At 53.6% G+C, this 13,412-nt stretch overlaps 1 protein-coding gene across 1 annotated transcript in view; it reads left to right on the top strand.

Annotated features, from left to right (window-relative positions):
- The window catches only part of NBEAL2 (neurobeachin like 2), a 30,959-nt gene that overhangs the window by 6,456 nt on the left and 11,091 nt on the right, over positions 1-13,412 (top strand). The window contains exons 3-26 of the mRNA XM_054273148.1: positions 10-162; positions 1,421-1,502; positions 3,585-3,877; positions 3,952-4,034; positions 5,151-5,236; positions 6,411-6,678; positions 6,765-6,871; positions 7,441-7,518; positions 7,658-7,741; positions 7,860-7,958; positions 8,751-9,322; positions 9,399-9,531; positions 9,609-9,728; positions 9,809-10,139; positions 10,237-10,319; positions 10,430-10,522; positions 10,814-10,985; positions 11,404-11,537; positions 11,619-11,778; positions 11,862-11,964; positions 12,314-12,458; positions 12,580-12,738; positions 12,823-12,982; positions 13,139-13,224. Coding sequence (XP_054129123.1) covers positions 10-162; positions 1,421-1,502; positions 3,585-3,877; positions 3,952-4,034; positions 5,151-5,236; positions 6,411-6,678; positions 6,765-6,871; positions 7,441-7,518; positions 7,658-7,741; positions 7,860-7,958; positions 8,751-9,322; positions 9,399-9,531; positions 9,609-9,728; positions 9,809-10,139; positions 10,237-10,319; positions 10,430-10,522; positions 10,814-10,985; positions 11,404-11,537; positions 11,619-11,778; positions 11,862-11,964; positions 12,314-12,458; positions 12,580-12,738; positions 12,823-12,982; positions 13,139-13,224 — 3,784 coding nt within the window. The remainder of the gene's footprint in view (positions 1-9; positions 163-1,420; positions 1,503-3,584; positions 3,878-3,951; positions 4,035-5,150; positions 5,237-6,410; positions 6,679-6,764; positions 6,872-7,440; positions 7,519-7,657; positions 7,742-7,859; positions 7,959-8,750; positions 9,323-9,398; positions 9,532-9,608; positions 9,729-9,808; positions 10,140-10,236; positions 10,320-10,429; positions 10,523-10,813; positions 10,986-11,403; positions 11,538-11,618; positions 11,779-11,861; positions 11,965-12,313; positions 12,459-12,579; positions 12,739-12,822; positions 12,983-13,138; positions 13,225-13,412) is intronic.

Here is a 13,412-nt window from a genome sequence, read left to right as displayed (position 1 = left end):
CCCGGCCAGGCCCGAGGAGCCGGGCTCCGAGATCCCGGCGCTGCCGCGGGAGGTGCTGCAGGTGCTGAGCCAGCGGCTGGGACACTGCGTGGCCCTGGGGACACAGGGGACGGGGCTGGGCCAGGCCCTGCTGCTGCTCAAGTTCTTCATCATCATCTGCAGGTGGGTGACCCCAAATCCCTCTGCCCCCCTCTTTGTCCCGGGTTCCCAGCACGGAGCAGCCCCAGGGCTGGCGGTTCTGTGTCCCCTTCAGGTCCCCGTTTGTCCCAAAGTGTCGGGTGGCTTTGGGGGTGTGCGGTCCCCACCCCAAAAAAATCCCATAGAATTCCTCCCTGAGGGGAATCACCCCCCTGTGAAATCTGGGATCCCCCCAGTCGCAGAATCCCCTCTAAAGTGCATTAAAAAATTTTACAAAATTTGAAAAATATAATAATAATAATGATAATGATAATAATAATAATAATAATAATAATAATAATAACAATAATAACAATAATAATATATATAATATAATATAATATAATATAATATAATATAATAATGGTTAGTATTAGTATTTAGTAGTAGTAGTGAAAATAATATTATTATTTAATAATAGTAGTAATAATAATAGTAGTAATAGCAATAGTCATCATAATAATGCTAGCCATAATTATAATAATGCAAAATAACAAAATATTTTGAAAATATAATAAAAATTATAATTATTATAAATCATAAATATTATATAATATTTAAATTTTTATAAAATTTTTATATTTTAATAATAATTATAAAACGTAAATATTTTGCAATATTAATAATAATGCAAAATAACAAAATATTTTAAAAATATAGTAATTAAAAAATAGCAGTATTGCTCCTCAAAATTGTCATTCCCCCAATGTAGTGCCCCTCCAAAAGTGCATCATGTCTCTAAAAACATTTATTTGAAAACTGTGATTATTAATAATAATATTATTTAATAATGTAATGTAATGAAAATATGATAATTTTAAACCATCATTTCCCCCCAAATTCCATCATTCCCTCCCAGGGCACTACCCTCCCTAAAATGCATCATATATAAAAAAAATGAAAATAATTACTATTATTAATAGTTAATAGATTTAACGGTAATACTGAATATAATAATAAATAATATAATGCAATGTAATGAAAATATAAGAATAGGAAACCATTCTTCTCCCCAAAATTCCATCATTTCCCCCAAATTGCATCACATCTCTAAAAAAATGTTATTTTTATTATTAATAACAAAAAATTTATAACACAACATAATATAATAAAAATTGTGTAAAATATAAGAATTTTTAATGGCATTTTCCCTGTCCCAAACGCTTTATTACCCCCCAAATTTCCCGCTTCCCGTATTCCCTCCCCAGCCGTGCAGGTGAATTCCCGATGTTTTCCGTTCCAGGAACCTGGAGAACATCCAGCCCGACCGGAGCCCCGGCTGCCTCCCGCACGTGCTGCGGCTGCTGCGGCTCTGCGGGAGCCAGGTGGGAACGGGAATGGGAACAGGAACAGGAGAGGGAGTGGGAGCAGCAAGGGGAACGGGAATGGGAGTGGGAGCGGGAATGGGAACGGGAGCAGGAATGGGAATGGGAGCGGGAATGGGAGTGGGAGAGGGAATGGGAATGGGAGAGGGAATGGGAACGGGAGCGGGAATGGGAGTGGGAGAGGGAATGGGAATGGGAGAGGGAATGGGAATGGGAGAGGGAATGGGAATGGGAGTGGGAACAGGAGTGGAAACAGGAGCGGGAATGGGAGTGGGAGCAGGAATCGAACAGGAATGGGAGAGGGAGAGGGAGCAGGAACGGGAACAGGAGAGGGAGCAGGAGTGGGAACGGGAGTGGAAGGAGGAGTGGGAATGGGAGTGGGAACAGGAGCAGAGGGGGAATGGGAGTGGGAATGGGAATGGGAGCAGGAATGGGAGTGGGAGAGGGAATGGGAGTGGGAATGGGAGTGGGAACAGGAGCAGAGGGGGAATGGGAGTGGGAATGGGAATGGGAGCAGGAATGGGAGTGGGAGAGGGAATGGGAGTGGGAATGGGAGTGGGAACAGGAGCAGAGGGGGAATGGGAGTGGGAATGGGAATGGGAGCGGGAATGGGAGTGGGAGAGGGAATGGGAATGGGAATGGGAGTGGGAGAGGTAATAGGAATGGGAGTGGGAACAGGAGTGGAAACAGGAGCGGGAATGGGAGTGGGAGCAGGAATTGAACAGGAATGGGAGAGGGAGCGGGAGCAGGAACGGGAATAGGAGAGGGAGCAGGAGTGGGAACAGGAACAGGAATGGGAGTGGAAGGAGGAGTGGGAATGGGAGTGGGAACAGGAGCAGAGGGGGAATGGGAGTGGGAATGGGAATGGGAACAGGAATGGGAGAGGGAATGGGAACAGGAGTGGGAGTGGGAACAGGAACAGGAATGGGAGTGGGAGCAGCAACGGGAACGGGAATGGGAGTAGGAATGGAACAGGAAGGTGAGTGGCAACAGGAGCAGGAACGGGAGTGAGAGCAGGAATGGAACAGGAATGGGAGAGGGAGCGGGAATGGGAACGGGAAGGGGAACTGGAGAGGGAATGAGAGTGGAAGGAGGAGCGGGAAAGGGAACAGGAGCAGGAACAGGAATGGGAGTGGGAATGGGAACGGGAAGGGGATGGGAAGGGGAACAGGAGTGGGAATGGGAACAGGAATGGAATCAGTCGAAGGAATGGGAATGGGAACAGTAATGGGAATGGGCAAAGGAATTGGAAGGAGAGTGGGAAGGGGAATGGGAACGGTCATGATAATGGGAGTGGAAATGGGAATGGGTACAGGAGTGGGAATGGGAGCGGTAATGGGAATGGGGAGTGGGAAGGGCAACAGGAATGGGAAGGGTCATGGAAATCTGAATGGGGACAGGAATGGGAACAATCATGGGAGTGGGAACAGAAATGGGAATGGGAACGCACATGGGAATGAGAATGGGAAATGGATTGGGAATAGGACTGGGAACAGTCCTGGGAATGGGCAGGGCTTGACTGGCTGGGGAGGAGCTCAGCACTGATTGGTCACTGAGCCACACATTATGTGAGTCTGGGCTCTGATTGGTCAGGAGCTCTACAGGTTATGCTGTGCTGGGATTTGATTGGTCAGTGAGTCTACAGGCTGTGTGACTGAGTTCTGATTGGTCAGCAGGTCTCTAGGTTGTGTTATTCTGGTTGGCGATTGGTCCATGAGTCCATGGCTTGTATGATTCTTGATGTTGATTGGTCGAGAGCTGTACAGGTTGTGTTGCTCTGTAATTTGATTGGTTCATGTTCCGCAGCTGGTGCTGATTGGCCAAGAGCCTCGCAGTGCTGGGTGCTGATTGGTCAGTGCAGCTTTGGGTTCTGATTTCTCAAGAGCCCTACAGGTTGTGTGACTCTGGTTGCTGATTGGTCAGCACATCCCAGCTTGTGCTGCTCTGGGCTCTGATTGGTAGATTGATTGATTGATTGATTGATTGACGATCCCATTCTCCCCACAAAGCGCAGTTTCCTCCCCAAAAAATGCATCCCATTTTTGGAGTGTGTCAGGGATTAAAGCTCAGCTTTCCCGGCAGCTGCGGAACCTCCCGGGAGATGAGCGGAGCCGGGCACAGCTGGAAAATGGGGCACAACTGGAAAAGGGGACACAGCCAGTAAATGGGACACAGCTGGAGAGCCATGGAAATGGGGCACAGCTGGAAAATGGGGCACAGATGGAGAAGAGGACGCAGCTGGAGAAGGGAACACGGCCAGAAAATGGGGCACAGCTGGAGAGCCGAGCACAGCTGGAGAACGGGATGCTGCACGCCCTGCACCTCTGCGAGTGCTTCCTCGACCCCTACCAGACCTGGCGGCGGCAGCTGAGCGGGTGAGGGACCCCACTCTGCATCCCAAAATCCCTCCCCAGTCCTGGATCCCCCCCTCACCCCTCTCTCTTTCCAGGGAACCCATCAGTGCCAAGGAGAAGAGCAAATACAAGTTCGCCCCCGCCCCGCTGCCCCCCGAGTTCGGTGCCTTTTTCCAAGGTAAAATTGGGATTTGGGAATGGGGAGGGTTGGTGTGGGATCCCTAAATAGGGAGAGTGTCCAGGGATGGGGGGGTTGGGATCAGGGAATATTTATAGGATCCATGGAGGGATGTTGTATTCAGGGGTAGGTATTGATCCAAGGACCTTAAAGGATCCCATATCTGCTCCAGGTTATCCTGTGCTTATCCCACAAATATGGGATTCCACACCTGCCACAGGTTATCCTGTATTATCCCACAGATATGGGATCCCATATCTGCTGGTTATCCTGTATTTATCCCACAAATCTGGGATCCCACACCTGCTCCAGGTTATCCTGTGTTATCCCACAAATATGAGATCCCACACCTGTTCAGGTTATCCTGTATTATCCCACAGATATGGGATCCCACACCTGCTCCAGGTTATCCTGCGCTTATCCCACAGATATGGGATCCCATATCTGCTGGTTATCCTGTATTATCCCACAAATATGGGATCCCACACCTGTTCAGGTTATCCTGTGTTATCCCACAGATATGGGATCCCACACCTGCTCCAGGTTATCCTGTACCTATCCCAGGACTATTATAGGATTCCAAGGCAAATACAGGATGCTGTCCCAGGTTATCCTACACCTGCCCCAGAAATTTGGGATCCTGTACCTGCTCCCGTGTCCTGGCAAGAGGAGCAGGATCCCAGAGCAGGAGTTAAGCCCAGCAGCACCTGCAGAACCCACAGAAATCAACACAAAGGGGGATTTTTATCAGGGAAGCCCCAAAAATCCCCTTTTTAGAGGCAGCACCGTTGCAAAAATCCCCCAGAACTCCGTCCCATAAACCCCCAGCTGAACCTGAGTTTGGCAGAAATCCCCTTTTTTGGGGCCAAAACCCTGTTCCTGGCACAACCAGAGCTGGAAAACCTGGACCATCCTCATCCTCTCCATCACCAGCAGGGTCCAGCACCCCCATGGGATGGATTTGGGTAGGAAAGGGATTTTTCTCTGTTTTTTGGGTGAAAAAATGATTTTTCCCTATTTTTAGCTAGAAATGGACCTTTTTCTGTGTGGTTTTGGGTTTTTTTTTGTTTTGCTGTCTGCTCCTGTGATGAAATCTTTCCCTCCTCATCCTCACAGAGAGTTTCCAAGGCGGGAAGCAGCTCCCAGAAACAATCCAGCTCCGGATTATCCATCTTTTTGGAGCCATCCTCTCCGGATCCAAGGTACCCTTGGGAGCTCCTCATTCCAGGGATAAACCCCAGAGTTTTGTTCATTCTCAGGCTGGAATTAGGCCACTGAATTTTCCAAAGCTTTTAAAAATCCTTTAATTTTCCAGCCTTAAATTCAGTGGGATCAGCTCAGAAACGTTAAATTAAGTCATTAAATTGAGGAAGTAAATTAAAGTATTAAAATAAATAATAAAATAAAATAAAACAAAATAATAAAACAAGACAAAATAATTAAGAATTAAATAAAATTAAAGTGTTAAAATAAAATAAAACAAAATAATGAAGCAGGACAAAATAATTTAAATTTAAATAAAATTAAAGTATTAAAATAAAATAAAACAAAATAATGAAACAAGACAAAATAATTAAAAATTAAACAAAATTATTTTAAACACTTATTAAATTAGGAACTAAAGAATGAAGTAGAACAAATAAAATAATTAAGTAAAACTAAAAAATTAAATAAAATAATACAATTAGTGAAATAAACGAAATAATAAAATAAAACAAAATATGTAAATAATTAAGTTAAATAATTAAATTATTGAATAGTTAAAGTATTAAATGAAGTTATTTTAAAACTTAAATATATTTAAAACTTTAAATATATTTAAAACTTTATCATACTTAAACTTCATTTAAACTTAATTATGAAATATTTAAATATAATAATTAAATTACTGAATTAAATTGTTTTCTTGGACTATCACATTAAATTGTTAAAATTAATTAAATAATTAAGTAATGGGAAGATTTTAAGCTGAAGCTGCTGCTTCAAGTCCAGTTCAGCTCTGGGCTGGAAACTCCTTGGAATGGAATGGAATGGAATGGAATGGAATGGAATGGAATATAATATAATATAATATAATATAATATAATATAATATAATATAATATAATATAATATAATATAATATAAATATTCGGACCCAAAATCAGTTTTAACTTCCGCGGCAACCAAAAATCAATTCAATCAATAACTTCAAAACTGGCTTTAAAACAATTCACACCCCTAGGGTAAAATCTGCAGCGCTGGAGGTAAAATCTACCCCAGGGTGAAATCTGCAGCGCTGGGGGTCTGGGGTCAGTAAATGACGGGATCAGTGCAGGGATCAGTGCAGGCTCAGTCCCACGGGTGACAGAATTCCCCCCTGTTCCCATCCCCGCAGCCCAACGCGCTCCAGGCCATCACGCCCGCGGCTCTGGATGTTCTCCTGGGGGTTCTGCAGCGCGGCGGCAGCGGGGCCGCGGCGTCGCCGGCGCTGCTGGAGGTGACGCTGCGCTCCGTGGTGGCCGCGGTGCACGTCCTGCACGGCTCCAGCCCCGGCGCCGGCCCCGTGTCCCTGCGGAGCCTCCTGGACGGCTTCTTCAGGGTGCTCAACTCGCACCTGCCCGCGCCGCCCGGCGGCCTCATCGCCCTGCGCGTGCTCATGCTGGGTAGGTGGGGAGCAGGGTGGGTGTGGGGATGTGGGGTGGGATGGGGCTGAGACAGGCTGTCTGTCTGTCTGTCTGTGTGTCTGTAGATGCCATCCCGGCCATGCTGAGCTGCCAGGACCGGCCGGTGCTCCAGGCCGTGTTCCTCAGCAACAACTGCTTCGAGCACATCATCCGCCTGCTCCAGAACAGCAAGGTATGGGGTGGCACAGCAGTGTCCTCATCCCTATCCCCTGTTCCTCATCCTCATCCCTGTCCTCATCTCCCTCCTCCATCCTCATGTCCATCCTCATCCCTGTCCTCATCTCCATCTCCATCATCATCCCTATCCTCATTTTCATCCTTGTCACCTTTCTGATTCTAAACAAACCTGAGATAGGGTGACACCAAGTTTGGATACATTCATCTCCATCCTCTCCCTTTCCCTTTCCCTTTCCCTTTCCCTTTCCCTTTCCTTTCTCTTTTTCTTTCCCTTTCCTTTCTTTTTCCTTTCCCTCCCCTCTTTCCTTTCCCCTTTCCTCTTTAAATGACCCTGGGACTGGCATTTGGTGACACCAGGGTTGGGTACCTTCATCTCCATCCACACCCTCCCCACCTCTAACTGACCACGGGACAGGGTGATGTGTCCCTTTTGGGGACACCAGCGTTGGGCACCTCCATCTCCGTCCTCACCATTTCTGGCTCTGAACGATCCTGGGACACATCCCTGGGGTGGGGACCCTCCAGAGCCCCTCCCAGTGTCCCACGCCCACCCGTGTCCCACAGCTCTACCTCGGCAGCTCGCAGGAGGCGGGTGAAGCCCAGGACAAGGTTCCCACGTGGAACGGGGATGGACTCCAGCAGGTACCCATGACCCAGCCACCACCCCTGGTGGGCTGTGTCCCCTCATCCCCACGTCCCAGCAGGTACTCCCGAACCCAGGCACCACCCCTGGTGGGCTGTGTCCCCTCATCCCCACGTCCCCATTCCCGTGTCCCCGCAGGTCAGTGCCAGCAGCTCCGATGCCATCGCTGTCCACGCCCTCAGGGTGCTCACGGCCATCGTGAGCAACTCGCCCTCAGCCAAGGTGGGCAGGGGACCTCCCCTGAGGAGCACACCACAAAACCAGAGGGATTTGGGTAATTTCACCCGGGTTGAGGTGGCTCAGCCCCAGGTGACAGCTCACAGTGTCCCTGTGCCTCCAGGAGGTGTTCAAGGAGCGCATTGGCTACACCCACCTCTACGAGGTGCTGAGGAGCCAGGGCCAGCCCACCCAGCGTCTGCTCCAGGAGCTCCTCAACATGGTGAGCATTCCCACTTCTCCTGAATCCTGGGCAAAGCTCTCGGCACTGGGGGTTCCTGTGGATCTCAGCCCCCATTCTGAGCCCCCTCATCCTCTCCACTCTGCTGGTTTCTCAGCAGCTTCCTCCCAACGGGTCCTGGGTCCATCTTTCACTCGGAGTTGTGCTTGGGTTTGGGAGTTTTGAGCCCTTTTGGATGTGGAACTGCTCACTCTGGTGCTGCTGGACACAGGAGGGTCTCCAAGGTGCTTCATGCATGAGGGTCTCTGAGATCCTTGCTTCATGGAGGCCTCCAAGGCACTTCACGCACAGAGATTCTTAATGCTCCAAGATTCTGGATGCACAAGAATCCTCAGAATGCTTGGTGCATGAGGGCCTCCAAGATCCTTGATACATGGAGGTCTCCAAGATCCTTGATGCTTGGGGTCCCCCAAAAGTCTGGATGTGCAGTATCTCCAAAACTATTAATGCATGGGAGTCTCCAAGACCCTTAATCCATGAGGATCTCCAAGATCCTTGATGCATGGAGGCACATAAGATTCTTGATGCATGGAGTCTCCAGAATTCTTCATGCGCAGGATCTCCAGAAGGATTGATGCATAAAGCCCTCTGACATACTTGATGCACGAGGGTCTCCAAGGTCTTTAATCCATGACACCCCTTGATGTCCGGGGTCTCCGGATTCTGGCTGCATGGGAGTGTCCAAGATTCTGGATGCACAGGGTCTCTGCCTGGGATGGATCCATCCCTCTCCAAGCACTGGAGCTGCACCAACCCCTTCTTGTGTCCCTGCAGGCAGTGGAGGGCGACCACAGCTCCTTCCCAGTGCGTCCCATCCGCAACGAGCAGCCCCTGCTGATCCTGCTGGCCTGGCTGCCGGCGCTGGAGTGCCGGGATCTCCAGCAGTTCCTGTCGGCGTGGCTGCGGCGCCTCTGCGAGGCCTCCCTGCCCAGCCGCCTCACCTGCGTCAAGGCGGGCATGGTGGGCTCCCTGCTGGCCGCCCTGGCCACCGAGCCAGCTCTTCCCAGCGCCTGCTCCCAAAACCTGCTGGAGCTGCTGCGCTCCCTGGGCAGCCTCTCCATCCGGCCCGGGGAGCTGCGGCAGCTGCTGCGGCTGCTGCGGCGCGAGCGGGGCCGGGGGCCGCATCCCTACGTGGCTCCGGTCATCCGGGCGCTGTCCGGCATGGCCAGGGGCGAGGGCCCTCCCCGGGCACTGCAGAGCTTCGACCTGAGCCCCGGCATGGCCGGCATCATGGTGCCCACCATCCAGAAGTGGCCCGGCGGCGCCTTCGCCTTCCACGCCTGGCTGTGCCTGAGCGAGGAGGAGCCGGAGCCGCCGGCGAGGCCCAAGAGGAGGCAGCTCTACAGGTGATGCTCGCTGGAGAGGTGAGGGGAGGGTGAGGACGGGCGGCAGCACCATCCCCACCGTGGTTTTCTCCACCAGCTTCTTCACGGCGGGCGGGACGGGCTTCGAGGCGTTCTTCACCGCGGGCGGCGTGCTGGTGGTGGCCGTGTGCACCAAGAAGGATTACATGACGGTGGCACTGCCCGAGGTTGCCTTCAATGACTCTGCTTGGGTGAGAATCATCCCCATCCCAGTCCCTGTCCCCATCAGGGACACCACAATGCCCTGATGTCCCTCTCTGTCCCCCAGCACTGCGTTGACATTGTCCACGTTGCCGGCCGCCGGCCCTTCGGCCAGAACATCGTCAGCATCTACGCCGACGGACAACTGCGGAAAACGGCGCAGCTCCGCTTCCCCTCTCTCCACGAGGTGGGGGATCCTCCCAGCACCCCCCAGACCCTTCAGCATGGCCTCCCTGGGGGCTGAGCGTGATCCCTTCTCCCTCACAGTCCTTCACCTCCTGCTGCATCGGCTCTGCGGGTCACCGGACCACCACGACGGCCGCCGCCGCTGCCAGCCACCCTCCGGCACCCCACGGGCCAGAGCTGGTCTTCACCCAACACCCCGTGCTGGGGCGCTCCCAGTCCGTCCCTGCCACCCTCGGTCCCCACTCCTGGACCCCCACCCAGCTGCCCACGGAGGGGGTGGTGGCCACCACGGCAGCGGGAAGCCAGGACACGGAGTGGGGCAGCCCCACCTCGCTGGAGGGTCACCTGGGCTCCGTGGCCATCTTCTGTGAGGCTCTGCAGCAGGCCCAGGTCAAGGCTCTCTTCTGTGCAGGTGTGTCAGGGTGGGGCGTGGAGGTTGTCCCCTGGGTGCTGGTGGTGACCGGGGTCTCCTCCACCACGTCCCAGCTCACCCCAGCCCTCTCCTCCAGGACCAAATGTGACATCCCCGTTCACACTGGAAGGGGACCTGGTGGAGCTCAGCAGTAAACTCTTGCTGTACTACACCCCCCAGGTGAGGAGAGGTGTCCCACCCCCCTGGGGACAGGGGCAGCGCTGGTGCACCCTGTGCCACCAGGGACATGTCCAGGAGCATGAGGGTGCTCCCCTGGTGTTCTTTTCCAGGCCTGCAGGAACAACATCTGCCTGGACCTCTCCCCCAGCCACAGCTTGGACGGGAGGCTGACGGGACACAAGGTGGTCAACTGGGACATCAAGGTAGGCTGGGCACAGGGTGACCTGTCCACCCCATGGCCTGGAGGCAGGGGGTCCCTCCTGGGTCACAGTCCCAGGGCAGGACCCCCACAGGTCCCCTGGACCCTGCTGGGACTCTCACTGTGGTACTGTGTCCACTGTGACCCATCTGTCCCATGGGTCCTCATCATCCAGGGTGGACACTGTGGGTGGTGCAGGGGAACAGGTGACTTTTGGGGAGCCCAGCTGCCATGGACCTCCTCCTCCTCCACACTGGTGTCACCACCTAGCAAAGCCTCTCCTTCCCTCCCCCAGGACGTGGTCAACTGCGTGGGTGGGATGGGGGTGCTCCTGCCCCTGCTCGAGCAGGTGGTGTCCAAGACAGAGGAGCCCGAGGATGAGCAGGAGACCAACGACCTGGTGGGGCCGGAGCTGACGTCCTCCAGGAATGCCCAGGGCATGCTCATCCCGCTGGGAAAGTCCTCAGGTGAGGAGTTCAGGGGATGGGGAGCAGGAGCTGTCCTGCTGGGGTGGCTGGAGGTGGTCACGGAGGGGTTCCTGGACCTGCCAGGTGTCCACCACGGGCAGGAGAGGTCTTGCCTGAGGCTCCAGGAGTTACAGGGTAATGGAGGAACCACTTGGGATGTTGTTATGACCCAGTTAGTCACAAACAAACAGTTCTGGGATGGTGAGGGTGGCTCCAGGAACCTTTGGCGTGGGTGAAATGTGCTTTCTCCTGACATCCAGCTGCTCATTCCCAAGCTGAAAGCAGCAGAGACTTCCATCTCCTTAAATCTGGAGAAAGCAGGAGAACAGGGTGAAAAGTTTGGAGAGACAGCAGCTGGGATCTTCAGGCAGTTTGGGTTTGGGTGGGCCTGGGGCTCACAGGCACCGGTGCCCTGCAGAGAGCAGGCTGGAGAGGAACAGCGTGGCCGCCTTCCTGCTGCTGGTGAAGAACTTCCTGCGGAACCATGCCGTGAACCAGGAGAGCCTGGTGCAGTGCCACGGGCCGGCCATCATCGGAGCGCTGCTGCACAAGGTCTGGGAGGCTCCCAAAACCCCCTCCCACCGTTCTTGGCGTCCCCAAGGGGCTGGAAGTGTCCCCTGTCACCCCTGACAGGTCCCTGGCACGCTGCTGGACATGAGCACCCTGGTGGCCTCGCAGATCCTCATGGAGCAGGTGGCCTCCGAGGGCAGCGGGTTCCTGCTGCACCTCCTCTACCAACACCTCCTTTTTGATTTCCGCATCTGGAGCAACAGCGACTTCGCCGTGCGCTTAGGTGGGAGCAGGGAATGTCCATCCCGCGGGATGGGATCCTGACACCCATCCCATCCATGGGATCCTGACACCTGCTCCCTGCAGGTCACATCCAGTACCTGGCCAGCGTGGTCAAGGACCACAAGCAGCGCATCCGCAAGAAGTACGGGGTGCAGTTCATCCTGGACTCCATCCGGACCTACTACGGGTCAGCTGCCACACGGGGCTGGAATCCTGGAGTGCCAACGGGGTGGGATTGAGGGTGGGCTTCACCCTTGGGAGCTGTGGTTTGGCTGAACACCATTTTTGTGGGATAACGTCTCTCCTACCAGAGTGGGAGCGTTGTGGTGGGTTCAGGACCTTCCGTGTCCCATCCCAGCTCCAAAATCCGCCCCCAGCAGCCACCAAGAGTGTGGTGGCTTCTGCAACAGGCAGACCCAAATGTGTGGTCTCTGGAGCTCCTCAGGCTTTGTGTTGGGATCTGGGACGATGCTGGCAGTGGGTGGTGGGTGACAAGGGACACATCCCCATGCATGTCTACTAATCAACACCTCCAGGGAGAAGACTGCGGCCACTGATGACATCAGGACGGTGCAGACATCCCTTTTCAGCCTGGTGAAGGATTTCTTCTGCAGGAGCTTCTCCGGGGAGGAGATGCAGAGCCTGCTGAACTACCTGGCAGGGGCACAGGATGAGCAGCAGGTGTGTCACCAGCCATGCCATGGTCCCCACACCCCTCAGCGAATCATGGGATGGGGAGAAGGCATTGAGATCCCAGTGGGACACTCGGAGGGCAGTGGACAACCATCCGGGTGTCCTGCAGGTGTGTGGGGCGCTGGAGGTGATCCACAGCCTGCTGAAGGGCTCCCCAGCCCAGGAGCAGCTCTTCGCCTTCCTCTTCGAGCCGGGCCACGTGGAGCTGCTCTTCTCCCTGCTGGTGCAGAAGAGGTTCTCGGATGAAGTGAGGGAAAGGGTCTTCAAGGTAGGGCAGGTCCCCAGCGCCCACCTCCTGCTGCCCCCAGCAGGGATGTCACAGCCAGGTGGCCTCCTGTCGCTGTGCCACCAGGTCCTCTACAAGATGCTGAAGTACGAGAAGGTCCCCGAGCGCAGCAAGAGCCGCCTGAAGCTGAAGGACATCGGCTACCACGGGCTCATCTCCTACCTCAGCGACATTCCCGGCTCCATGCTGCTCTTCCGCTGCCTCTCGGAGCAGGTCCTGGGGGCAGGTACCGTGTGCCAGAGAAACCAGGCCACCATCCCAGCCACGTGCCATGGCATCATCGCTGGTGGCTTCTCACGAGGCTCAGCTGGGCTGGGTCTCTGGTGGTTTTTGGGGACAGCAGGAAGTGTCCCACCACTGTGCTGACTCTCCTTGTCCACAGACCCTCCCAACTACAAGGACCTGGTGGCCGTGGTGTACCTGTCCCACCGGGCTGAGCTGAGCATCCGACTCGACATCTGCCGCAAGGTGAGCGGGGCAGGACACAGAGGGAGGTGACAGAGGTGTCACCCCGGGGCTGAGCTCCCTGGACACCCAGCTGTGCCCAAAAATGGTGGCTGTGGGGATGGTGGACACAGATCAGCCAGCATGGAAATGGTGCAGCTCCAGCACTCCATGATGGTTTTGGAGGATCTGGGGTGCTCCTGTTCCTCAGA

This window comes from Melozone crissalis, unplaced genomic scaffold, assembly GCF_028551555.1.
Source record: "Melozone crissalis strain CALT ecotype California unplaced genomic scaffold, PUWL_Pcris_2 ptg000016l_1, whole genome shotgun sequence".
Lineage (NCBI taxonomy): Eukaryota > Metazoa > Chordata > Aves > Passeriformes > Passerellidae > Melozone > Melozone crissalis.
Note: the sequence above shows the minus strand (reverse complement) of the source record. Positions and strands in the feature narration are given on the sequence as shown.